At 42.1% G+C, this 26,870-nt stretch overlaps 1 protein-coding gene across 1 annotated transcript in view; it reads left to right on the top strand.

Annotated features, from left to right (window-relative positions):
- LOC122539562 (diacylglycerol kinase theta) overlaps positions 1–26,870 on the top strand; it is a 199,973-nt gene that overhangs the window by 73,205 nt on the left and 99,898 nt on the right. Inside the window, exons 9-12 of the mRNA XM_043674545.1 lie at positions 359–459; positions 2,280–2,503; positions 4,096–4,186; positions 10,135–10,189. Coding sequence (XP_043530480.1) covers positions 359–459; positions 2,280–2,503; positions 4,096–4,186; positions 10,135–10,189 — 471 coding nt within the window. The remainder of the gene's footprint in view (positions 1–358; positions 460–2,279; positions 2,504–4,095; positions 4,187–10,134; positions 10,190–26,870) is intronic.

Genomic DNA, 26,870 nt, shown 5'->3' with positions numbered 1-26,870 from the left:
TATGGTCTGGCGATGGAGGAGTCCAAGGACCTGCATGTCCTTGGTGGAGTGGGAGGGGGAGTTGAAGTGTTGAGCTACAGGGTGGTTGGGTTGGTTGGTCCGGGTGTCCCAGAGGTGTTCTCTGAAACGCTCCGCAAGTAGGTGGCCTGTCTCCCCAATATAGAGGAGGCCACATCGGGTGCAGAGGATGCAATAGATGATATGTGTGGAGGTACAGACTTAGTGGGCCAATTGGCCTTTTTCTGAGATGTAGTCCTCTATCACTCTATAGTGTATTTTTATGCCTAAAACGTATTTCTAGGAATTTTTTGATACTACTTCATGTTCTTTATTTTATACTTATATTAATTCTTCTCAGGCAAACAAAGTCTCAAGATATTTGATGGAAGTGATGCAGTGAAGCGGAATCAATTTCGACTAATTACTGTTCCTCGAATTTCAAAAACAGAAGAAGCAGTGGTGCGTCAAACTCAAATTAGTAACAAAACCACCAACTAAAATGGATTTATAAAATTTTATAAATTCTGTAAAGTAAATTATTCGAGTACTACCCCTTTACTAATACTAATTAGTTTTAGTTCCTCATTTTCATAAACCCTTATTTATTTTCTATAATATTTATGGGAATGGCCTGCATCTTACTCTGTGAAGACAGACACAAAATAAGTATTTAGTTTCTCAGCCATTTCCTTTTTCTACACTATAAATTTTCTTGCTTTGGTTTGTAATGGGGCCCACATTTGAACTTGCTAATCTTTTCTTTTTCACATATCTACAGAAGGTTTTACAGTCTGCCTTTATGATTTTTCTCTAGCTTAGGTTTTTAATCTCTTTTCCCTTTCTTTATCGGTTTCTTGAACATCCTTCGCTGGGTTCCAAACTGATTCCAATCCTCAATCTTGGCATTGTTTTTCTTGCATCCTGTAAGCCTTTGATCTAATACAACCTTTAACTTCTTTTGTTAGCTGTGATTGCTTCTTTCTTCCTGTTGGATATTTGTGTCTCAAAGGAAGGCATATTTTGTGTAGATCTTGTAATACTACTTCAAATATTGGCCACTGCCTGCCTACCATTCAGTATTTCATTGTATTTTCCCAATCCCCGGTGGTGATTTGCGCCTCATAACTTTAGTCTCCTTTTGTTTAGATTTAAGATGCAAGCTTCAAAATGAATTATATCACTTTGCAACTTAATCTGAAATTTTGTTAAATAATGGCCTGAATTTCTCAGGTTTATTTACAGTAAAGCTATTAATTAGTCCTTTCTCATTTCATAATATTAAATGTAAAATAGGTTGATACCTAACTGGGTCTTCAACATGCTGCTTCTTAAACCCATCTTGTACATACTCCAGGAATTCATCCTACTGCATGAATACTGATTAGGTTTATTTTTATTCACTTGCTGGACGTGGACATCACTGGCTGGCCAGAATTTATTGCCCATCCCTAGCTGTCCTTTAACTGAATGGCTTGCTAGGCCATTTCGTATGACATTTGAGAGACAACCATATTGCTGTCGGTCTGTAATTGCGTATAGACTGGACCAGGTGAGAATGGCAGATTTCCTTTCCTGACGGACATTAATGAGCTGGACGAGTGTTTCTAACAATCAGCAATGGTTTCATTGTCATCATTGTATTCTTAATTCCAAATCTTTTAATTGAAAGCAGTTTTCACCATCTGCCACATGGGTTGGAATCCCGGGTGCCCGGAATATTAGATGAGTTTCTGGATTAGTAGTCTTGTGATAATAGCATGAGGCCATTGCCTCCCCAGTTTATGTGCAAATTGAAATTGTGTGTTATTATTGTATAGTTCCAACTAAGATAAGAGGAGACTGCACAAACAAAATTAAATGAGTACAATCCTTTTGGTGAAGAAGTACCTCCTCAACTCAGTCCTAAATTTGCTCCCCCTTATTTTGAGGCTATGCCCCCTACCTCTAGTTTCACTCACCAGTGAAAACAACCTTCCTTTTCCTATCTTATCTATTCCCTTCATAATTGTATGTTTCTATAATATTCCCCCCTTGTTCTTTGAAATTCCAATGCCATTTTCTCTTCTGTTCTCCCAGTGCTAAAAAAAATATATTTTTCAAAGCTAAATATGAAAGATTGCACTCAATTTATATTCAAACAATTTTTACTTAAGATTTTACTTTGAAGCTTTTCATTTGCTCAGTGTCTTGTGGGAGTGAGAGGTTAGAGAATGTGATATGTGTGGTTTATGTCTACAGTTTAATAATGTATTTATTTGGATTTAACTGAAATTTGATAGGAAGCTGCACTGAGAGCGTACTACATTCCAGATGATCCTCAGGAATATGAGCTCCAAACGTTTACCCAAGATTCTCTCTACAGTGATGACATCATTAACCGAAATGGAGGCTGGATGGAAAGCAAAAATTTGTCAGTGTTCCGAGATACAATCCCTGAGGCATGGATCCTACGGGCAAAGCCAAGAGATTGCGAAATAGTCAAAATTTATCCAGGATGGTTAAAGTAAGTTGCCTATTACGGGTAAGCAGATGTTCAAGTAATATAGCTGGTGTTTGCTGATAATACAATAGCCAGTCCAATCTACAGAGCGATGTAGTGGATTAAGCAGTAACTGGAGCAATGGTGATGCACTGGGCTAGTAAAACAGGGGCTAATGTTTTGAGAGCTAATGTTTTGCGTTTAAATGTGACCACGGCATTATGTGGAATTTAAAATACAATTAATAATCTGGAATATAAAGCCAGTGTCTGCAATGATCATGACAACTATTGTTAATTACTGTGTAAATCCACCTGGAACCCCCCATATACTTTTTGAAAAGGAAGTCTGCCATCCTTACCTGGCCAACATGTGACTTGAGATCCACAGCTGTGTGGCTGACTCTTAACTGTTACTCTGAAATGGGCTGGTAAACCACTCAGGAGAAAGTGAGGACTGCAGATGCTGGAGTACCAGAGTTGAAAAATGTCGTGCTGGAAAAACACAGCAGGCCAGGCAGCATCCAAGGAGCAGGAGAATTGACGTTTCAGGCATAAGCATTCCTGAAGAAGGGCTAATGCCCGAAACGTCGATTCTCCTGCTCCTCGGATGCTGCCTGGCCTGCTGTGTTTTTCCAGCATGACATTTTTCAACTCTGGTAAAGCACTCGGTTTAGAAGGAATTAGAGATGGGTAATAAATACTTGCCTGGCTGATGATGTCCAGATTTGCATCAAAGCTTAAATAAAAGTCTTCTAGTCCTAGGCCATTTATTCTGGACTGACAGTTCCCCTATCTGCTAGCTGTAAGGCACCTGGAATGTTTATAAAACAAAATTGTCCCTAAACTGGGACAGGTGGTAATCTCCCTCTAATCAACTGGTGAGTGAATTGAAAAATGTTGAAATGCTGCACTTTGAGGTTGGCACTAAGACAAATGATTAAATCAAGGTAGCAGGAGGTGTACTAGATCTTACTGCTCCTCGGATGCTGCCTGAACTGCTGTGCTCTTCCAGCACCACTAATCCAGAATCTGGTTTCCAGCATCTGCAGTCATTGTTTTTACCTATGATCTAAATCTGTCAGATCAACATGTGTTAATTGTGTAATGGTGAGAGATTTCCAGCACAGTAGCTTAAAGAAAGCATAAAAGTTGGATTGTAAGGATTTTTCTTTTACAATTAATCTAAAAATCCAAATGCTTGGTAGCTCTAGTAATGCAGTCACAGCTGGCTTTGAATTTGGAAACACCACCTCTTCTTATGTTGCTTGTTTGGGACAAGCTGTCACTGGATGGTGAAACTCCTGTTAAAACAGACCAGTCCTGGCAGTGGCAAGGGAGACCAGCTGATTCACCAATGCCTCAAAGTGAAAACAAGATCATGGGAAAGAGTGGGGAGTTGCATAAATTTGTTAAAGGTAATTCCCTGTTGTACTGGCATTTATGCTTTAACAAAACTTTTGACTTTTGCTTTAATCATTCAGGAGTCCAGGTATTGCTGGCTGGGCCAGCATTTATTATCCATCCCTAATTTTCTTAGAGGAGCTTTCAGTGACAGTTAATATTTCATCTTTTAGTATGCTCATTTGTTAGTTCGCACCTGTTTTCATGTTTCAGATTTGGAGTAGCTTATATCTCCATTCCTGTAAATATCGAGACAACAGTCAAAGCCATTATCCAGGAAGTCCTTTTGCAACTGGGACGACAGGTTAGTTCCAGCTAGAAATTCTTTATGACTTACTTTGTTTAATGTAATTGTCTAGCAATGTGCTGTAACTAACCATGATAATCAAGTAAGCTTGTTACTTTGCTGTAGGTACAGTGTCATCCTATTTATGTCATTGAATCAGAGTACAAAAACACAGCCATCTCTTTTATGTCAATGAATTGTTGTAAACTAGTTTAAGTATTATAGCTGAAGCTGTTCCATGATGAATACATTATATAGTAAAGAAGAAGATGACGTTTTGACTTACTGATCAAAAGAGGAAAAATAGAGGGCATTAATGTAAACACAGATATGTAGGGACAGAGCCAGAAAAACAGTAACTCCCTGAGTATTTTCTCCTTTATAATCAAGGTACCATTGACCAACCATGCAGGAACCCGACCAGTGTCCTGAGTCAGTTGTGTTGAGACTTGCATGATTTAAAATTTTTTTTAAAAATTATGTTTGGTTTGGAACTGTGAGCTGAAGGTGACCTGTTAACTGTGAGCAGCATTTCATTTTACAAAAATGAGAAAAAAACTGATATTTGTTTATGAGGCCAGGTCTGAAAGTTGATTGCAGGTTAACTCTTGATCAACGGACTGTATAGATGTTGTGACTTCAGAGAGGAATTATACTCAGATACCTGATGTTTCAATATTAACTGGGGCCTCACAAGGACCAGTCAACCAGTCTAATAAAGGGAAAACCAACGTTTGAACTAGTTTTGAATTTTCTTTTGTTAAAGATTGCGATTGCCAAAGCTACAGGAGGGAGAGCTGATTGCTGTCTGCTTATCTTACCATAATCAACACAATTTAAGTTCAGAGAATAGAATCTCCATTATAGGTATTAAGCAATTATTCTTCAGTGTCTGCTGGAAATTATTTGCATTGACCAGTGCTTTCAGAAACGAATGAAGATATAGTGGCATGTGCCTGTGATACTACAGATAATGGAAACAGCTTAAGTAAACTGGAGAGTTAAATTTCTTTTATTTTTCATCAAGTTATCCTGTAAATGTGTCTGCCTTTGTGAGTGGGAGCTAGAACAAAAGAAGATTTGGATTAAATTGTAGACATTAATTAGATTATCTTGTTTAACTTTGCTCTGTTAATAAAAAAACAGTTAATTCTTTTGTTTTAGTGATATAATTAATGTCTGCTACCAATTATTACAAGGTTTAGTTAGGAATCATTTGGAATAATTTTGAGGATCATTGATCATTTTAATTTTACTTTGTTGCAAATAAAGGGATAGGAAGGCTGATTTGATTAGACTGTCTTTGTGTCGTAACACTGGGAATCAGAATAAAATAGAATAGAATAGAATCCCTATAGTTTGGACAGGCCCTTTGGCCCAACAAATCCACATCGACCCTGCGAAGAGTAACCCACTTAGACCCATTCCCCTACCATCCTATATTTACCCCTGACTAATGCACCTAACCTACACATCTCTGAACACTATGGGCAATTTAGCATGGCCAATTCACCTGATCTGCACACCTTTGGATTCTGGGAGGAAACCAGAGCACCCGGAGGAAACCATGCAGACACTGGGAGAATGTGCAAACTCCGCAGAGACAGTCGCCCAAGGCTGGAATTGAACCCGGATCCCTTGTGCTGTGAGGCAGCAGTGCTAGCCACTGTGCCACCCCTTCAGAATGAAGGGCTTATGCCTGAAACATCGATTCTCCTGCTCCTCGGATGATGCCTGACCTGATGTGCTTTTCCAGCGCCACACTTTTTGACTTCGAGAGATATGGGCCAAGTGCTGGGAAATAGGACTGGATTAATTTAGGATATCTGGTTGGTATGGACGAGTTGGACCAAAGAGTCTGTTTTCGTGCTATAAATCTCTATGACTCTCAGATTTAGACTTGTCTGATAAGTGAAAAGTTATGTTTACACAACGTAGGAATCAGGCAGTGGTACCTCCAGCAAGGGAGAACTTTGTTTTAATTCACTCTTGTGACACAGCAAGCCTTTATTTTCTGTCCCTAGCTCCCTTGAGAAACTGTTTTCCTGATCCTATGCAGTCCATGTGCTGTAGATAGACCCACAACGGTGTTTGGGGAGGATTTCAGGATTTTGACCCAACAACACTGAAGAGAAAGTGAGATATTCCAAGTAACGATGGTGAGCGGCATGGAGGGGAGCTTGCATTTGGTGGTGTTCCCATGTATCTTCTGTCCTTGTCCTTGTAAGTGGAAGCGGTCATGGGTTTGGAAGGTGCTGTCAAAGGATCTTGGCAGATTTCTCCAGTGCGGAGAAAGTGAGGACTGCAGATGCTGGAGATCAGAGCTGAAAATGTGTTGCTGGAAAAGCGCAGTAGGTCAGGCAACATCCAAGGAGCTGGAGAATCGACGTTTCGGGCATGAGCCCTTCTTCTCCTGCTCCTTGGATGCTGCCTGACCTGCTGCGCTTTTCCAGCAACACATTTTCAGTGCAGATTTTTCCAGTGCATCTTGTACATGACCATCAATGGTGGGGGTAATGGATGTTTGGGGATTTGGTACCAATCAAGTGGGCTGCTTTCTGCAGATTAGTGTTGAGTTTCTTGGCCCATATCCCTTTGAACTTTTACTATTTTTGTACTTATTCAAATGTCTTTTAAATGTTGTAACTGTACCTACATCTACCACTTCCTCTGGCAGTTCATTCCACACACAAACTACCCTCAGTGTGGAAAACATTGCCCCTCAAGTCCCTTTTAAATCTTTCTCATCTTTGGTGAACTTCGAGAGTTCTGTATTAATTCATGAGATCCAACTTTGATTTCTAAAGGACAGATTGTGCTGATTAACACTTTTTTTGATGAAGTCTCAGGAAAAGTTGATGAAGGGACTAGAAGAGATGTTATTGTATAAATTTTAAGGAAACATTGGCAAACACTGTATCAAAGGCTGGTCAACAAAATTTGGGAAAGGAGAGTCATTGTCAGTTTGGATCAAATTTTAGCTTAAGGAGGAAACCTGAGTGGTGGTTAATGATTGTTTTCCATTTTGATGTATGGTAGATGGTGATATTCTGACAGGTTCAGTATTGGATCCCTTGATTTTGTGGCATACATCAGTAAATTGGAAATAACAAATTTGTAGACAGATCAAACAAATTAGCCATGTGGTTAATTACATAATACTTTACAGTCTTCAATTTTCTTCAACCAGTGGACATGTATTAAATGAGTGGAACTGTGACGAGTAGAATTTTATCTGGATAAATGTGAGGTAATGGATTTGTGGGAAGCCAATAAGGTAAGACATGTGCAGTATGTAACAGAGTAGTGAGAAATGTACAGAAACAGTGCATGCCCTTAGATCCTAAAGGTAGCAGGACACTTAGATAAAGTGATGAAAGAGGAATTTGAGATACTTTTATTAGCTGAGGCATAGAATGTAAGAATTGGGAAGTTGAGTTGGAATTGCATAGAACAGAAGTCACTGCTGATTACTCTGTTTAGCTTTTGTCACTGTACTGTGGCAAAATATGATTTGGAGATGCCGGTGTTGGACTGGGGTGTACAAAGTTAAAAATCATGCAACACCAGGTTATAGTCCAACAGGTTTATTTGGAAGCACTTGCTTTCGGAGCGCTGCTCCTTCATCAGCTGGTTGTGAAATATAAGATCATAAGACACAGAATTTATAACAAAAGTTTACAGTGTGACGTAACTGAAATTATATATTGAAAAAGACCTGGATTGTTTGTTAAGTCTCTCATCTTTTAAAATGACAATGTTGGTTTCAGTTCTTTCATATGTAAATCGCAGAATTTTTTTTAAAGTTACATTCTCAAGTGAACTTTAACAGGAGCATGAGCAGCAGAAGAGGGAGCAATGCTCCGAAAGCTAGTGCTTCCAGATAAATCTGTTAGACTATAACCTGGTGTCGTGTGATTTTTAACGTGGGAAGGTATGGTTGCACTGGACAGGGTACAGAGGAGACTAATGAGAATGTTCTCTGGACTGATCAATTTTAAATTTGAGGGAAGATTGGGTAGTTTGGGTTCTAGTGAAAGATCATCAGCCTGAAATGTGAGCTCTTTTTCTCAGCACAGATTACCCTTGATCTGCTATTGCCCTTCTTTCTTGTGTTTACTTTCAATAGGCTTTTACTATACAAGACTGAATGAGAGGCCAAATAGAAGTGTATACAATTGAGGGGATTATACAAACTGTAGTGTGTTACAACATGGAAACAGACTGCCAAATCACATCAACCTTTCTACATCTGTATTTACAACACAGTAAAATTAAACCGTCTAAGACCCCCAGTAGTCACTCAAGTTGTATCTGAACCAGACTTTTGAACAACCAATCCCAGACTTTGTGAATAATTAATTTCCAGACACTGGTTTTCCAGCTTAAAAGACTTAACTATCAATTAAAAACAAAATAACTTCAGTGGAAAGAAAACTAAACAACACTGTAATCAAACTAACGTCTCTGTTTAAAACCCAAAACATTTATTTTCAGTATAATTCATACAAAAGGCAAACAACACAGTTAAACTGGCCTGATTACTCAAATGGCATTCACAATGCATTGTTTCACAGGCATAGATGTGTACTCATTGCTTTTCTGAAATTGCTGATCAGGGTCACTTTCTCAGTTCACCCAGGCAAGGGCAGCACTATTTCTAACTCTGCTTTCTATTCTTTGGGCTTCCTAAAGTTGATATGGCAGATTGGGTAAGGATCTTTGAAATTTTCATACTGAAAGGAGCCAAATTTATCTGTCACGAAAATGCAGTTCAAAACAACTTCAGTTCTGGCTCTGGCCTGTTAAATCAATCTACTCCTTCTGAGGTCTCAATAACTTCCATCTACTTGAACATAGCATCTCTGCCAGACTTGCAAGAACCAATTCCCAGGTACTGACTTCATTAGTAGCCAACTTAACGTGTCTGCTTAGACACAATGCACTTCCCAGAGTCAGTGTCTGTTGGAACCTTTTTAATCAAGATTCAGCCTTCAGTTAGCTTCCAGATCCGGCCTCTCAAACAAACAAAGCTTGTTTGGTCAATTCATTTTCTTTTACCACAGGCTGCTTCATAATCCACAAGTCATTCTCGGATCACAAATCCTAGTTCACAGCTCCAATCAAAATTAGTAGAATTAAAAATAGTTTTTAAAAATCAGTAGGGGTTCTAACAAGTAGAAATTTCTATTCCCCTTATCTGAGGAGTGCATAACCAAAGGATAGGAGATTGGAATTTAAGGGGAGTGGGGAATTAAAAGATATTTTGTGTAGAGTATTGGGGATCCAGAGGTGATAGAAACAGAAATAGAAATAGAAATAGAAACAGTGGTGGGTGGCACGGTGGCACAGTGGTTAGCACTGCTGCCTCACAGCGCCAGAGACCCGGGTTCAATTCCCGACTCAGGCGACTGACTGTGTGGAGTTTGCACGTTCTCCCCGTGTCTGCGTGGGTTTCCTCCGAGTGCTCCGGTTTCCTCCCACAGTCCAAAGATGTGCACGTCAGGTGAATTGGCCATGCTAAATTGCCCGTAGTGTTAGGTGAAGGGGTAAATGTAGGGGAATGGGTGGGTTACGCTTCGGCGGGTCGGTGTGGACTTGTTGGGCCGAAGGGCCTGTTTCCATACTGTAAGTTATCTAATCTAATCTAATATTTAAGAAATATTTATAACTTAGAAGATAGCTCTGCCGAATTCAGCGATCCTCACCCAGCTTTCCTTCCTTGAAACAACAAGGCTTGGAGGCTGAAAATGATCCATGAAGTTGAGCTTTCTCCAAGCTTAGGAGTGTGCTCCTGACCAGTACTAATCCCAGCCCTGAGCTATGCAACGTTAAAAATTCTATCTTTAAATGTTTAAAGCTACCTTCACTTACCTGTGTGAGCATTAGCATTATTTTAGAAGAAAAATTAAATATAGCTAAATATCTTAATCTAACATGACAGTGAAATATACTTTCTTTTGCAGGATGAAAATATTGAAGATTTTGAATTGGTTGAGGTAGTTATGGGTTGTAAACAAGGTAAGATTTGAATACAGTTGAATTTTTGCGACCCTCAATATATTGAAGAAGAGGACCCCACCTCTGCCTGTGTGTATCAATGTTCACTTGTTTGTCTCTTGTCAGTTTCTGAGGCCAGAATCTTGCCAGGCCAGTAATGATGTAGGTAATGTGATAAATTTGGGAAGATCACGAGAGAAATCAAGTGAGACTTCTGTTTACGTTGGGAATAACAAGTCACATGTTCTGGACTTTGCAATGAAATTCTTGCTAGTGAGTGACAAAAGCCTATTAATGGGATTATCGCTCATTATTACCCTCATTACGATCCAATCTTACCTCATTAATATGCAAGTTCTCATTCTACCACCTGCTGGATAGAAAATAAATGCCAAGAGATCGCAACATGAAAACCAAAGCAGTTAATATAGAACATAGAACATTACAGCCCAGTACAGGCCCTTCGACCCTCGATGTTGCGCCAACCTGTGAAACCAATCTAATCCGCTATCGTCCATATGTTTATCCAATGACCATTGAAATGCCCTTAAAGTTGGCTATTCTACTACTGTTGTAGGCTTGTCATTCCCATGCCCTTACAACTCTGAGCAAAAAACCTACTTCTGACATCTGTCCTATATCTATCACCCCTCAATTTAAAGCTACGTCCCTTCGTGCTAGCCATCACCATCCGAGGAAAAAAGCTCTCACTGTCCGCTCTATCTAATCCTCTGATCACCCTGTATGCCTCTATTAAGTCACCTCTTAACCTTCTTCTCTTAGCCTTTCCTCATAAGACCTTCCCTCCATTACCAGGCAACATCCTGGTAAATATCCTCTGCGCCCTTTTCCATGCATCCTATAATGTGGCGACCAGAACTGTATGCCAAGTGCGGCCACACCAGAGTTTTGTACAGTTGCAACATGACCTTGCGGCTTCGAAACTCAATCCCACTACCAATAAGTGCTAACACACCGTATGCCTTCTCAACAACCCTATCCATCAGGGTGGTAACTTTCAGGGATCTATGCTCATGGACACAGAGATCTCTCTGCTCATCCACAGTATCAAGAATTTTACCATTAGCCCAGTACTCTGTATTCATGTTACTCCTTCCAAAATGAATCACCTCACACTTTTCCACATTAAAGTCGATTTGCCACACCTTAGCTCAGCTCTGCAGCTTATCTATGTCCTCTGTCACCTGCAACATCCTTCCGCACTGTCTACAACTCCACTGACTTTAGTGTCATCCACAAATTTACTAATGCCCTCATCCATATCATTTATAAAAATGATAAACAGCAGTGGCCCCAAAACAGTTAACTCGCCATTCCAGCACACTACTTACTCCTTTGTCACTCTTGGGTATCTGTCCACCCAAACTTTGAGAGCAGGCTTCAGGGCAGTGCTGCACACAACCATCTCCACAGAAGCTGGCATGCATTTATACACTTTTGCAGTTTGGAGTGCACTGGCATTTCTCATCGCAAGCCTGTTTTGAGCACAGCGACAGGCTCCCGGCTTGTTGATTGGTGCAGGCTGCATCTCAGGGCTGCTCACTTGCTGTCTTAGCACTCCCTTGCTTTACTTTACCCTGGATGTTCACAGCATCCCTGCTTTGCCTTACCTTGCCTTTTAGAACTATTCCATTTCAACAAAAGCAAACAGATGCACAGTTGGAAAGGATTGGGTAGGAAAGTGGACACGAAGAATTGCAGATCAGGCTTGAAGGGCCGAACAGCCTACTCCTGTGCCTACTTCTTATGGTCTTATGGCCTTACTCTCATTAAATGACCTCTTAATATTCTATATTTGAGGGAATGCAAACATGGGTTCAGTAAATTGTCCTCATAATTTAACACCTTTGCTGCCTGTATTATGGTGAATCTGCACTGCATTCTTCCAAAGACAATGTATCCTTATATGCAGTGGCCAGAACTAAATACAATTTTGGTAATACAGTAACAGATGCAGTAACTCTGTATAACTGTAACATAATTCGAGAAGTGAAGGTTTTGATGTCTTTTCATTTATGAAAATCTTGATTATCTAAGCCTCCCCATCTCCCCTTCCTCCTTTAAGATGCTCCTCAAAATCTATCTCTTTCCATTTGACCTAGTATCTATTTAGGTGGCTTTGTATCAAGTTTGAGAGTCAGTCATTCCGCATAGAAACAGTCCTTCAGCCAACTATGTCCATGCTGACCAACAAGCACAAAACTAATCCCATTTAAGTGCATTTGGTCCATAGCCTACTATGCTTTAAGTATTTCATCCAGATAATTTTGGCAAGAGTATCTACCTCCTCCATATCCCAGGCAGCACGTTCCATATTTCTACCACCCTCTAGATGAAAATGTATTTCCTCAGACTTCCTGTAAACCACTTACTCTTCACCTTAAATGTCTGCACCCGGTCTTAGACGTGTCAAGAGGTTCTCATGATCTACCCTGTCTATGCCTCCCATAATTTTGCATGCGTCAATCACATTCCCCCTGGCAGCCTCCTCTGTTCAAAGGAAAGCAAGCCCAGCCTATCCAGTCTCTCCTCATAACTAAGACTTTTCTTCCCAGGCAACATCTCCCCTGCACCCTCTCCAGTGCAATCTCATCCTTCCAATAGTGTGGCGATCAGAACTGCGCACAATATTCCATGTAGCCTAACCAATGTTTTTTAAAGTTGTTACAAAACTTCCTCACTATATTATGCACCCCGGCTAATGAAAGGAAGCGTCCTGTATGCCTTTTTCACCACTCTGTCTAACTGCCCTGACACCTTCAAGGATCTAAGGACTAGTACACGAAGGTTTCTTTGTTCCTCAGTACCCTTCGTGTCATTCATTGTGTATATCCTTCACTTATTCGAACTCCCAAAATGCATCACTTGCACTTATCAGGGTTAAATTCTGTCTGCCATTGTTCGGCCCAATTTACCAGCTAATCAATCAGACTGTAGTTTGAGACTATCCACTTCATCAATGACAGCATCACCAATTTTTATGTCAATTGCCAACTTTCTAATTACACCTTCTGCATTCACATCCAAGTTGTTACTGTTCATAACAATTTGGCAAAGATCACAACACTGATCCCTGTGGTACAGTGCTGGTCACAGGTTCCAATCATAAGAACAGTACTCCACCATCACCCTTTGTCTCCTACCTGCAACCCAATTTTGCATCCAGTTTGCCAAACATATCTTGGATCTTATGGAGTCTTAACTTTCGGACCATCATTCCATGTGGGACCTTGTCAAAGTTCATGTAAACCAAATCAACTACATTGCCCTCATCAATATATTTAGTCACCTTTTCAAAAAACCAAGTAAATTATAGAATCATAGGTTCATACAGCATAGAAAAGGATCTTTGGCCCATCAAGGATCTTTGGCCCACCGACATAACTACCACTTAAGGCACATTAATCTAAATTTCTGGCAAATCCCACAATCTTGAATTGTATGATATTTGAAGTGCTCATCTGACTTTTTTTAAAAAGGTTGAAAGGTTTCTGGCCTCCACTACCGTCCCAGGTGGTGCATTCCAAATTCCCACCACCTGTTGAGTGAAAAGGCTTTGTTCCCGAATTCCTTCCTCATCTCCTGCCCATACCCTAAAATTATGCTCCCTCGACCAAGGGGACAGTTGCTGTCTGTTCACCCTGGCCACACCCCTCATAATGTAAAAACACCTCAATCATATCCCCCCTCAGTATTCTCTGCTCTAAAGAAAATGATCAAAGCCTATTTGGTTGCTCCTTGTTGCTCAATTTCTCCATCCTGGTGAACCTCCTCTCTACCACCTCTAGTGCCATCACATCCTTCCTGTAGTGAGGTCACCAGAACTGCACACAGTACTCCAGCTGTGGTCTGACCAGAGCTCTGTACAACTCCAACATTACCTCATTGTTCTCATACTTTATGCCACGACTGATGAAAACCAGTGTCTCATATGCCTTCTTTACTATCCTATTCACGTGTTCTGCTGACTTCAAGGATCTGTGAGTAATTACCCCAAGATCCTTCTATTCCTCTAAGCTATCCAGTGTCCTGCATTCATTAAATGCTCCCTCATCTTGTTTCTTCCTTCAAAGTGCATCATCAGAGTTAACTACCATCTGCCATTAGTCTGCCCTTCTGACCAACCTATCTATATCTTCCTGTAACCTACTATCATCTTCACTATTAATCACTCTGTCAATTGTGGTGTCATATGCAAATTTGTTTAACATTTCCCCTGACGTATCCATCTATATCATTTATGTATATAACAAACAAGAGGGGTCCCAGAACTGATCCTTCTGGTACATTGCAGGACACTGGCCTCCAGTCACTCAGGCAGTCTTATACCATTACTCTGTGTTCTATTACTAGGCCATTTTCTGATCCATCTCATCAAGTTTCCCTCAATTCCATGTGCTTTAACCTTCTCAATCAGTCTCCTATATGGGACTTTGTCAAAAGCTTTGCTAAAATCCATATAAACCAAATCAACCAAATTTCCCTCATCCACACACTTGATCACAATTTCAAAAACATTTTAACACATTTGTTAGGCATGACCTCCTTCTGCGCTGAAAATGTGTTGCTGGAAAAGCGCAGCAGGTCAGGCAGCATCCAGGGAACAGGAGAATCGACGTTTCGGGTATAGGCCCTTCTTCAGGAATGAGGAAAGTTTGTCCAGCAGGCTAAGATAAAAGGTAGGGAGGAGGGACTTGGGGGAGGGGCGTCAGAAATGCGATAGGTGGAAAGAGGTCAAGGTGAGGGTGATAGGTCAGACTGGGGTGGGGGCGGAGAGGTCGGGAAGAAGATCTCAGGTTAGGAAGGCGGTGCTGAATTCGGTGGATTTGACTGAGACAGGGTGGGGGGGGGGGAAATGAGGAAACTGGTGAAATCTGAGTTCATCCCTTGTGGTTGGAGGGTTCTTGGCGGAAGATGAGGCGTTCTTCCTCCAACCGTCGTTTTGTTGTGGTCTGACGATGGAGGAGTCCAAAGACCTGCATATCCTTGGTGGAGTGGGAGGGGGAATTGAAATGTTGAGCTACGGGGTGGTTGGGTTGGTTGGTCCGGGTGTCCCAGAGGTGTTCTCTGAAGTGCTCCGCAAGTAGGCGGCCTGTCTCCCCAATATAGAGGAGGCATCATCGTGTGCAGAGGATGCAATAGATGATGTGTGTGGAGGTGCAGGTGAATCTGTGGCGGGTATGGAAGTTTCCTTTGGGGCCTTGGAGGGAGGTGAGGGGGGAGGTGTGGGCGCAAGTCTTGCACCTCCTGCGGTTGCAGGGGAAGGTGCCGGGAGAGGAGGTTGGGTTGGTGGGGGGTGTGGATCTGACAAGGGAGTCACGGAGGGAGTGGTCTTTACGCATTGCTGATAGAGGAGGGGAGGGAAATATATCCTTGGTGGTGGGATCCGTTTGGAGGTGACCTCCTTCTGACAAAGCCTTGCTGACTATCCCTAATTAACCTGCACCTTTCCAAACGTACATTAATTTGCTCTATCAGAATTTTCTCCAGTATTCCTTAATTCTGTTCTGGGAAAGGTTTTGGAAAGGATTATAAGAGATAAGATTTATAATCATCTGGCAAGCAACAGTTTGATTTCACATAGTCAACATGGTTTCGTCAAGGGGCAGGTCGTGTCTCACAAACCTCATTGAGTTTTTTGAGAAGGTGACTAAGCATGAGGGTAGGGCAGTTGACATGGTATACATGAACTCCCCCCCCCCCCCCCCCCCCCAACTTCAAGCACTTGTCCAGCTTCTTTGCCCAGAACTTGATTAAGCACGGTACTACCCCTTGGTTGGGCCTTCCAGTTATTGATACAAAAAATTCTCTTGGATGCGTTTCAAGAAGTCTGCCCCCTCTAAACCCTTCACACTATGACTATCCCAGTTTATTTTGGGAAAGTTGAAATTAATCAGGCAGGATCTCCCTCTCACAAGTTTGAGCTAACTATCCTTGCATTTCCAAGTATTGATTAATTCTGTACTTCAGAATTTTTTCCAATAATTGCCTTACCACTGACATCAGGCTATCTGATTTGTAATTACCTGGCCCATCCCTGCCACCCTTCTTGAGCAAAGGAACCACAATAACTACCCGCTAGTCGCCTGGCACTTCACCTGTACTCAGTCAGATATTAAATATGCCCACTAAGACCCCAGTAATCTCCTCCCTTACCTCTCATAACAGCCTAGGATATAACTCATCAGGCCCAGGGGATTTATGCACCTCTGTGCTCACTAAAACATCTAATCGATCCTCCTTATTAGTTTTAACATTTTCTCGACCCACACCATCCCAACTGAAATCCCAAGCTACATTTCTTTCTCCTCTATGAAGACAGATGAGGAATATTTGTCTTAAACTTCATCCATGTCCACGCTTTGGTTGCCCCTTTGGTCTCTTTCCCTGATAATCTTCTTACTCTTAATATACTTATAAAGTGCCTTGGAGGCATTTCCTTACTCCTGTCCGTCAAAGATATTTCATATACCCTCTTTCATAATTTCTTTCTTAAACAACCTCCTACACACAATACTTTTGAAATGCATCCCCTGTTTTTAATGTCCTGTACCTAACATTACTCTTCCTTCTTTTTCTTTGTCAAACTCGTGATATCCCTTGATATCCCTTTTGTCTCCAGCAAAGCATCTTGCAATATTTTACTGCATTAAAGGTGCTATATCAGTGCAAGATCTTAATGTTGAAAGAGCATTTATGGGTAAGCAGAGACCATATATATTTGTTTAAGATTTCCAGCTGGTGGTGGGTAAATTAGGAAGACTTCAAGTAGAGCAGTGTGGCCTCAATACCAAGTTACTAATGTTGATTTTCCCTGGACTGAATTAATATGATGTTAGAGTCCCAACTGCAGCTCCTTCCTGATGAAGAGCCCCTGCCTAAAACGTCGAGTTTCCTGCTCCTTGGATGCTGCCTGACCTGCTGTGCTTTTCCAGCACCACTCTAATCTTAACTCTAATCTCCAGCATCTGCAGTCCTCACTTTCGCCTCCTAACTGCAGCTACTGACAGTAAAAGTGCCATACATGCAGGTATGCAAGACTCCGGCTTCAGGCCTAGCTAGGTGAGGAGTGTGGCCATTGGTCTCACCAAATCCAAGTGAAATAGCCCTAGCTCACTTTTCCTTCCTGACTGATAGTCTCTTTAGCCCTTAGAAGAGGGATGAACTTATCAAACATATCAAGCGGTAACAATATCTGTGTTCTCGCTCAGGCCAACATGCTCTCTAACAACGTACTGACCATACCAGAAATAACTCCACATGTAATAGAATCAGAATCATGCAGTACAGAAGAGGCTGTTGGGCCCATCAAGTCTGTTTCACATGTCAGCTGGAACTTCTGAAATAAACATTCGGAGCTTGACACAACAGGGAAGCCGCAAGAGGTCAGAAGAAACACTTCAAGAACATCCTAAAAATCTCGCTGAAAAGGTGGACCTAGGAAACTGATCCAGGCCTGCCAAAAATGGAGGGAAATCATCTGGGAGCACCTTGAATCTTATTGCTAATAGTCTGAAGTTGATTGTCAACAGAGAAAGGTGTATGGGAGCCCAGGAATTGGACACTCCCATTTTCTTAACTACTATCTTTCCCACCAGCAACAGAGACTGGGGTCATGCAGTGGATTCTTCAGTCATCTGAAAGCTCACTGTTAGTGCAGAAGAAAGTTATCCTTGAATACAAGGACCTACCTCAGAACAAGTTTTTATTTGTAAGGAAATTCAACATAAGGGGTCATAAGTATAAGATGAGCATTAATAAAAGTTATAAGGAATTTAGAAGAAACTTTTTTTACCCCAAGAGTGGTGAAAGTATAGAGTTTTCCACCAGGTGGTGCAGGTAAAGTAAATGGAAAGGGACAGGTATGTGCCACAGGGCAAGCGTTATAGATGGGGGAAGGGCAGTTATAATGCGATTCGGCAATACTTCGATGCACAGAAGGGGATAGCAAAATACAGGGGATGGGGACAGTTGAAATGTGGAGCCGGTTTGAGGAACAGGTATTGCGTATTCTTGATAGGTATGTCCCTGTCAGGCAGGGCGGAAGTGATAAGGTAAAGGAATCGTGGTTTACTAAAAAAAATTGCATCGCTCATTAAGTGGAAGAAGGAGGCTTATGTGACAATGAGATGACATAGTTCAGATGAGGCGATAGAGAGTTATGGACTAGCTAGGAAGGACTGAAAGAGAGAGTTAAGAAGACAAAGAAAGGACATGAGCAGTCTTTAACAGGCAGAATAAAGGAAAACCGTAAAGCTTGCTATAGGTACGTGAGGAATAAAAGGATGACGAGGGTAGGAATAGGGCCAGTCAGAGACAGAAGTGGGAAGTTGAGTGTGGAGATCAGAGAGGTGCTAAACCTCTAAATATTTCTCATCTCCTTTTCCTAAGTGAAAATAGAATATTGGAGAGGAGAAGAATGGGATATGGGATATTAGACTAGAAAGGATTGAGGTTAGTAAGGAAGAGGTGTTATCAACTTTCGAAGGAGTAAAAGTAGACAAGTCCCCTGGGCTGGATGGGATTTATCCGAGGATTCTCTGGGAAGCTAGGGAAGAGGTGTTGGAGCCTTTGGCTTTGATCTTTGAATCGTCATTGTCAACAGGTTTAGTACCGCAGGACTGGAGAATTGCAAATGTTGTGCCCTTGTTCAAGAAGGGCAGTAAGATAACCCAAGTAATTATAGGCCAGTGAGCCTTACGTCTGTTGTAGGAAAAGTTTTGGAAAGGATCATAAGAGATAGGGTTTATAATCATGTAACAAGCAACAATTTGATTGCAGATAGTCAACATGATTTTGTCAAGGGCAGGTCATGTCTCTGAAACCTCATTGAGTTTTTTGAGAAGCTGACCAAGCATGTAGATGAGGGTAGGGCAGTTGACGTGGTGTGCGTGGACTTCAGCAAAGCCTTTGGGTTCCACATATTAGGCTATTTGAGAAAATGCAGAGGCAAGGGATTAAGGGTGATTTAGCAGTTTGGATTAGAAACTAACTTTCTGTAAGAAGGCAGCAAGTAGTGGAGTCCAGTTATTAGTGGTGTGCCACAAGGATCTGTTTTGGGAGGGCGGCACGGTGGCTCAGTGGTTAGCACTGCTGCCTCACAGCACCTGGGTTCGATTCCTGCCTCAGGTGACCATCTGTGTGGAGTTTGCACATTCTCCCCGTGTCTGCGTGGGTATCCTCCAGGTGCTCCAGTTTCTTCCCACAATCCAAAGATATGCAGGTTAGGTGAATTGGCTATGCTAAATTGCCCATAGTGTGAGGTACGTTAGTCAGGAGCAAATGTAGGGGAATGGGTCTGGGTGGGTTACACTTCGGAGGGTCAGTGTGGACATGTTGGGCCGAAGGGCCTGTTTCCACACTGAAGGAGTCTAATCTATCTAATCACTGTTGTTTATCATTTTTTTATGTTAATATGCTCCTCTTGTCGGATGTGGGAGTTTAGCAAGAGTTCAGGTGTTATGAGGTTTATATCTGGAATAAATGCCATTGGTTGCGAATCCTATCAGATTGAATGGATTGGTTGGAAATACAGAGGCAATGAGGAATTTACAAAAGCCAAGGGATGTGGTAGATGGCAGTCATAGGAAGGGAGAAAAGTTGCAGATACAGTCACATAGATGGGGTAACTCGAGGAAAGGTACGAGAGTTGGGCAGGTAATGCAGGAGTCTTCTGTGGCTATCCTCATTTCAAACAAGTATGCTGTTTTGGAAAATATAGGGAGTGATGGATTCTCAGGAGAATGTAGCATGAACAGCCAAGTTTCTGGTATTGAGACACTCTCTAACACAGTGAGGGGGGCGTTCCAAGAGATCGATAGTGTTAAGGGACTCTCTAGTCTGAGGCACAGACAGGCGTTTCTGTGGCCAGCAGCGAAAGATCAGAATGGTGTGTTACTTCCCTGGTGCCAGGATCAAGGATATCTCAAGAGAGAGTGCAGAATGTTCTCAAGAGGGAGAGGGACCAGCAGGAGATCATTGTACACATTGGAACCAACAACTTAGGAAGGGAAAAGGATGAGATTCTTAAGGGCAAATATAGAGAGTTAGGCTGGATTTTAAAAAGGAGTCTTCAAGAGTAGTAATATCTGGATTACTCCTGGTGCTGCAAGCTAGTAAGGGTAGAAATAGGAGGATAGAGCAGATGAAAAGTTGGTGTATGGGAGAAGGATTCACATTTTTGGATCATTGGAATCTCTTCTGGTGTAGAAGTGACCTATACAAGAAGGACAGATTGCATCTGAATTGAAAGGGATCTAAAATACTGGCAGGGAGATTTGCTAGAGCTGCTTGGGAAGATTTAAACTAGTAAGGTTGGAGGTTGGGACCCAGGGAGATAGTGAAGAAAGAGTCTGAGACTGGTACAGTTGAGAACAGAAGCAAGTCAAACAGTCAGGGCAGACAGGGACAAAGCAGAGAACAAGGTAGGACTGATAATTAAACTGCATTTATTTCAATGCAAGGGGCCTAACAGGGAAGGCAGATGAACTCAGGGCATGGTTCGGAACATGGGACTGGGAAATCATAGCAATTACAGAAACATGGCTCAGGGATGGACAGGACTGGCAGCTTAATGTTCCAGGATACAGATGTTACAGGAAGGATAGAAAGATAGGCAAGAGAGGAGGGGGTGTGGCATTTTTAATAAGGGATAACATTACAGCTGTACTGAGGGAGGATATTCCCGGAAATACATCTGGGGAAGCTATTTGGGTTGAACTGAGAAATAAGAAAGGGCTGATCACTTTGTTATCATTGTATTATAGAATAGTCAGAAGAACTTGAGCAACAAATTTGTAAGGAGATCTCAGTTATCTATAAGAATAATGGGTGGTTATGGTAGGGGATTTTAACTTGCCAAACATAGACTGGGACTGCCATAGTGTTAAGGGTTTAGATGGAGAGGAATTTGTTAAGCATGTACAAGAAAATTTTCTGATTCAATATTTGGATGTACCTACTAGAAAAGAACATAGAACATAGAAAAGTACAGGACAGAACAGGCCCTTTGGCCCACGATGTTGTGCCGAGGTTAATCCTAATGTAAAATATAGTAACTTAACCTACGCATCCCTCAACTCACTGCTATCCATGAGCATGTCCAGCAGTCACTTAAATGTCCCCAATGACTCTGCTTCCACCACCACCGCTGGCAACGCATTCCATGCATTCACAACTCTCTGCGTAAAGAACCTACCTCTGACATCTCCTTTATACCTTCTTCCTAATATCTTCAAACTATGACTCCTCGTACCAGTCAATCCTGCCCTGGGGAAAAGTCTCTGGCTATTGATTCTATCTATTCCATTCATTATTTTGTACACCTCGATCAGGTCTCCTCTCTTCCTCCTTCTCTCCAGAGAGAAAAGTCTGAGCTTATTCAACCTTTCTTCATAAGGCAAGCCCTCCAGTCCAGGCAGCATTATGGTAAACCTTCTTTGCACCCTCTCCAAACCCTCTATTTTTCCTATTGTAGGGCAACCAGAACTGTACACTATTCCAACTATGGTCTCACCAGGGACTTGTAGAGCTGCAACAAAACCTTGCAGCTCTTAAACTCGATCCCCCGTTAATGAAAGCCAGAACACCATATGCTTTCTTAACAACCTTAGCCACTTGGGTGGCAACTTTGAGGGTTCTATGTACTTGCACACCCAGATCCCTCTGTTCCTCCACACTGCCAAGAATACTGTACTTCCTGTACTTCCTGACTGTGCAAAACTTGACCTACTTTTGGGAAATAAGGTAGGGAGGTGACTGAAGTGTCAGTGGGAGAGCAGTTTGGGGCCAGTGACCATAATTCTAATGGTTTTAAAATAGTGATGGAAAAGGATAGACAAGATTTAAACGTTGAAGTTCTAAATTGGAGGAAGGCTAATTTTGATGGTATTAGGCAAGAACTTTCAAAAGCTGACTGGGGACAGATGTTCGCAGGTAAAGGGATGGCTGGAAAATGGGAAGCCTTCAGGAATGAGATAATGAGAGTCCAGAGACAGTATATTCCTGTTAGGGTGAAATGAAAGCTGATAGGTATAGGGAATGCTGCATGACTAAAGAAATTGAGGGTTTGGTTAAGAAAAAGAAGGAAACATATATGTCAGGTATGGACAAGACAGATCAAGTGAATCCTTAGAAGAATATAAAAACAGAAGGTGTATAGTTAAGAGGGAAATCAGGAGGGCAAAAAGGAGACGTGAGATAGCTTTGGCAAATAGACTTAAGGAGAATCTAAAGGGTTTTTACAAATACATTAAAGCAAAACTGGTATCTATGGAAAGAATAGTGCCCCTCAAAGATCAGCAAGGCGGTCTTGGTATGGAGCCGCAGGAGATGTGGGTGATATCAAACAAATATTTTGCATCAGTGTTTACTGTGGAAAAGGACATTGAAGATATGGAATGTAGGGAGACAGGTGGTGACATCTTGAAATATGGCCATATTACAGAGGAGGAAGTGCTGGATGTCTTGAAACACTAAAAGTGAATAAATCCCCAGGACCTGATCAGGTGTAACCTGGAACTCTGTGGGAAGCTAGGAGAGTGATTGCTCGGCCCCTTACTGAGATATTTGTATCATCGATAGTCACAGGTGAGGTGCCGGAAGACTAGAGGTTGGCTAATGTGGTGCCACTGTTTAAGAAGGGCGGTAAAGACAAGCCAGGGAACTATAGACCAGTGAGCCTGACCTTGGTGGTGGGCAAGTTGTTGGAGGGAATCCAGAAGGACAGGATGTACATGTATTTGGAAAAGCAAGGACTGATTAGGGATAGTCAACATGGTTTTGTGTGTGGGAAATCATGTTTCATAAACTTGATTGAGTTTTTAAAAAAGTAACAAGGTGGATTGATGAGGGCAGAGCGGACGACATGATCTTTATAGACTTCAGTAAGGCACTCGACAAGGTATGCCATGGGAGACTGGTTAGCAAGGTTAGATCTCAGGGAATACAGGGAGAACTAGCCATTTGGATACAGAACTGTAGTTCAAAGGTAGAAGACAGAGGTAGTGGTGGAGGGTTGTTTTTCAGACTGCAGGCCTTTGTCCACTGGATTGGTTCTGGGTACACTACCTTTCATCATTTATATAAATGATTTGAATGCGAGCAATAAGAGTTATAGTTAGTAAGTTTGCAGGTGACACCAAACTTGGAGGTGTAGTGGACAACAAAGAATCTGAGCACAATGGGATCTTGATCAGATGGACCAGCAGGCTGAGAAGTGGCAGATGGAGTTTAATTTAGATAAATGCGAGGTGCTGCATTTTGGGAAAGCAAATCTTAGCAGGACTTATACACTTAATAGTAAGGTCCTAGGAAGTGTTGCTGAACAAAGAGACATTGGAGTGCAGGTTCATAGTTCCTTGAAGGTAGAGTTGCAGATAGATAGGATAGTGAAGAAGGCATTTGGTATGCTTTCCTCTATTGGTCAGAGTGCCGAGTACAGGAGTTGTGAGGTCATGTTGTGGCTGTAGGCCACGGTTGGAGTTTGTGTGCACTTCTGGTCTCCTTCCTATCGGAAAGATGTTGTGAGACTTGAAAAGGTTCAGAAAAGATTTACAAGGATGCTGCCAGGGTTGGAGGATTTGAGCTGTAGGGAAAAGTTGAATAGGCTGGGGGTGTTTACCCTGGAGCGTCGGAGGCTTAGGGGTGACCTTATAGGCGTTTATAAAATCATGAGGGGCATTGATAGGATAAATAGACAAAGTCTCTTCCCTGGGGTTGGGGAGTCCAGAACTAGAGGGCATGAATTTAGGGTGAGAGAGGAAGGATGTAAAAGAGACCTAAGGGGCAACTTAGGTGGTACGTGTATGGAATGAGCTGCCAGGGAAGTGGTGGAGGCTAGTACAATTGCAACATTTAAAAGGCATCCAAGTGGGTATGTGAATTGGAAGGGTTTGGAGGGATATGGGCCGGGAGCTGGCAGGTGGGACTAGATTGGGTTGGGATATCTGGTCAGCATGGACAAGTTGGACCGAAGGGTCTGTTTCTGTGCTGAACATCTCTATGACTTGGATGCATGCATAGGTGGATGGGGTAGTAAGTTTGCAGATGACACTAAAGTCATTGGAGTGGTGGACAGTGTGGAACAATGTTGCAGGTTACGGGGGACTTGGATAAATTGCAGAATTAGTCTGAGAGGTGGCAAATGGAGTTCAATGCCGGAAAATGTGAGGTGATTCACTTTGGGAATAATAACAGGAAGGCAGAATAATGGGTTAATGAAAGGATTCTTGGTCATGTGGATGTGCAGAGGGATTTGTATGTAGTTGTGTCACCGTACTAGGTAACATCTTCAGCGGGCCTCCGAACGAAGCACTGTTAATAATTCCTGCTTTCTATTTATATGTTTGGGTTTCTTTGGGTTGGTGATGTCATTTCCTGTGGTGACGTCATTTCCTGTTCTTTTTCTCAGGGGGTGGTAGATGTGGTCTAACTTGATATGTTTATTGATAGAGTTCCGGTTGGAATGACATGCTTCTAGGAATTCTCATGTGTGTCTCGTACATGTATCAACAAACACATCAAGTTAGACCCCACCTACCACCACCTGAGAAGAAGAGCCAGAAATGACATCATTGCAGAAAATGCTGTCACCACAGCAAATGACATCACCAACCCAGGGAATCCCAAACATATAAATAGATAGCAGGAACCAGCAGCACTGCTTCGTCCAGAGGCCCACTGAAGATGTTACCTAGTAGGGTGACGAAACGTCTGAAAATGAACTTTCCAACTCAGTGAGCAACCCTACATCCAGAACCTCAACCTAAGCTACAAATCTTCTCAAACTTCATGTAGAAGGATTTTGGAGTCCATGTACATAGATCCCTGAAAGTTGCCACCCAGGTTGATTGTGCCGTTAAGGCATATGGTGTGTTAGGTTTTATTGGTAGAGGGATTGAGTTCCAGAGCTGTGATGTCATGCTGCAACGATACAATATTCCAAGGCCGCACTTGGAATATTGTCTACAGTTCTGGTTGCCCCCATTACTGGAAGGATGTGGAAGCATTGGAAAAGGTACAGAGGAGATTTACCAGGATGTTGCCTGGTCTGGAGTGAAAGCCTTATGAGGAAAGGCTGAGAGACTTGAGTCTGTTCTCATTGGAAAGAAGAAGGCTAAGAGGGGATTTGATGGAGATGTACAAGATGATCAGAGGATTAGATAGGGGTAGACAGTGAAAGTCTTTTTCCTAGGATAATGTCATCAGCTTGTAGGAGGAGGCATAACTACAAATTAAGGGGTGATAGATTTAAGACAAATGTCAGAGGCAGGTTCTTTACTCAGAGAGTGAACAAAGAACAAAGAAAATTTACAGCCCAGGAACAGGTCATTCAGCCCTTCAACCCTGAGCTGATCCAAATCTGCTGTCTAAACCTGTTGCCCAATTCCTAAGCATCTGTATCCCTCTGCTTCCCACCTACTCATGCATCTGTCCAGACGAATCTTAAATGAATCTACCGTGCCTGCCTCTACCACCTCTGCTGGCAATGCGTTCCAGACGCCCACCACCCTCTGTGTGAAGTACTTGCCGCGTGTATCCCCTTAAACTTTCCACCTCTCACCTTGAAAGCGTGTCCGCTCGTTATTGAATCCTTCACCCTGGGAAAAAGCTTGCCTCTATCCACCCTGCCTATCCCTTCATGATTTTGTAAACCTTAATCAGGTCCCCCCTCAATCTCCTTTTTTCTAATGAAAATAAACCTAACCTACTCAACCTCTCTTCACAGCTAGCACCTTCCATACAAGACAACATCCTCGTAAACCTTCTCTGCACCCTCTCCAAAGCGTCCACATCCTTTTGGTAATGTGGCGTCCAGAACTGTACACTGTATTCTAAATGCAGCCGAACCAATGTCTTTTATAATTTTAACGTGACTTGCCAGCTCTTATACTCAATACCCCGTCCAATGAAGGTAAGCATACCAAGTGCCTTCTTGGCCACTCTATCCACCTGTGCAGCAACCGTCAGAGTACAATGGACCTGCACTCCCAGATCTCTCTGCCCGTCAACTTTTCCCAAGGCTCTTTTGTCCATTGTATAATTTGCTCTAGAATTAGTCTTGCCTAAATGCATCACCTCACATTTTTCTGGATTGAAATCTATCTGCCACTTTTCCTCCCAACTCTTCAGTCTATCTATATCCTCCTGTAATCTTTGACAGTCCCTTATGCTTTCTGCCACTCCACCAATCTTCGTGTCATCTGCAAACTTGCTGATCATACCAACAGTGCCCTCTTCTAGATCATTTATGTACATTACAAGCAACAGTGGCCCCAACACTGACCCCTGTGGAACACCACTGGTCACTGGTTGAAACTCCCTTCAACTACTACTCTCTGTCTCCTGTTGCTCAACCAGTTCTTTATCAACCTAGTTAGAACACCCTACATACCATGTGACTTCACTTTCTCCATTAGTCTACCATGGGGAACCTTATCACACGCCTTACTAAAGTCCATGTATATGACATCATTGAACAGTACAGCACAGAACAGGCCCTTCAGTCCACGATATTGTGCCGACAATTGATCCTCATGTAAGGTAAACCTAATGTACGAACCCTCAAATTTCATATGCATGTCCAGCAGTCTCTTAAATATCCCCAATGACCTCACTTCCACAACTGCTGCTGGCAACAGCACTTCCTTCATCTATCAACTTGGTCATTTCCTCAAAGAAG

This window comes from Chiloscyllium plagiosum, chromosome 32, assembly GCF_004010195.1.
Source record: "Chiloscyllium plagiosum isolate BGI_BamShark_2017 chromosome 32, ASM401019v2, whole genome shotgun sequence".
Lineage (NCBI taxonomy): Eukaryota > Metazoa > Chordata > Chondrichthyes > Orectolobiformes > Hemiscylliidae > Chiloscyllium > Chiloscyllium plagiosum.
This window is presented reverse-complemented; position numbering and strand designations above follow the sequence as displayed.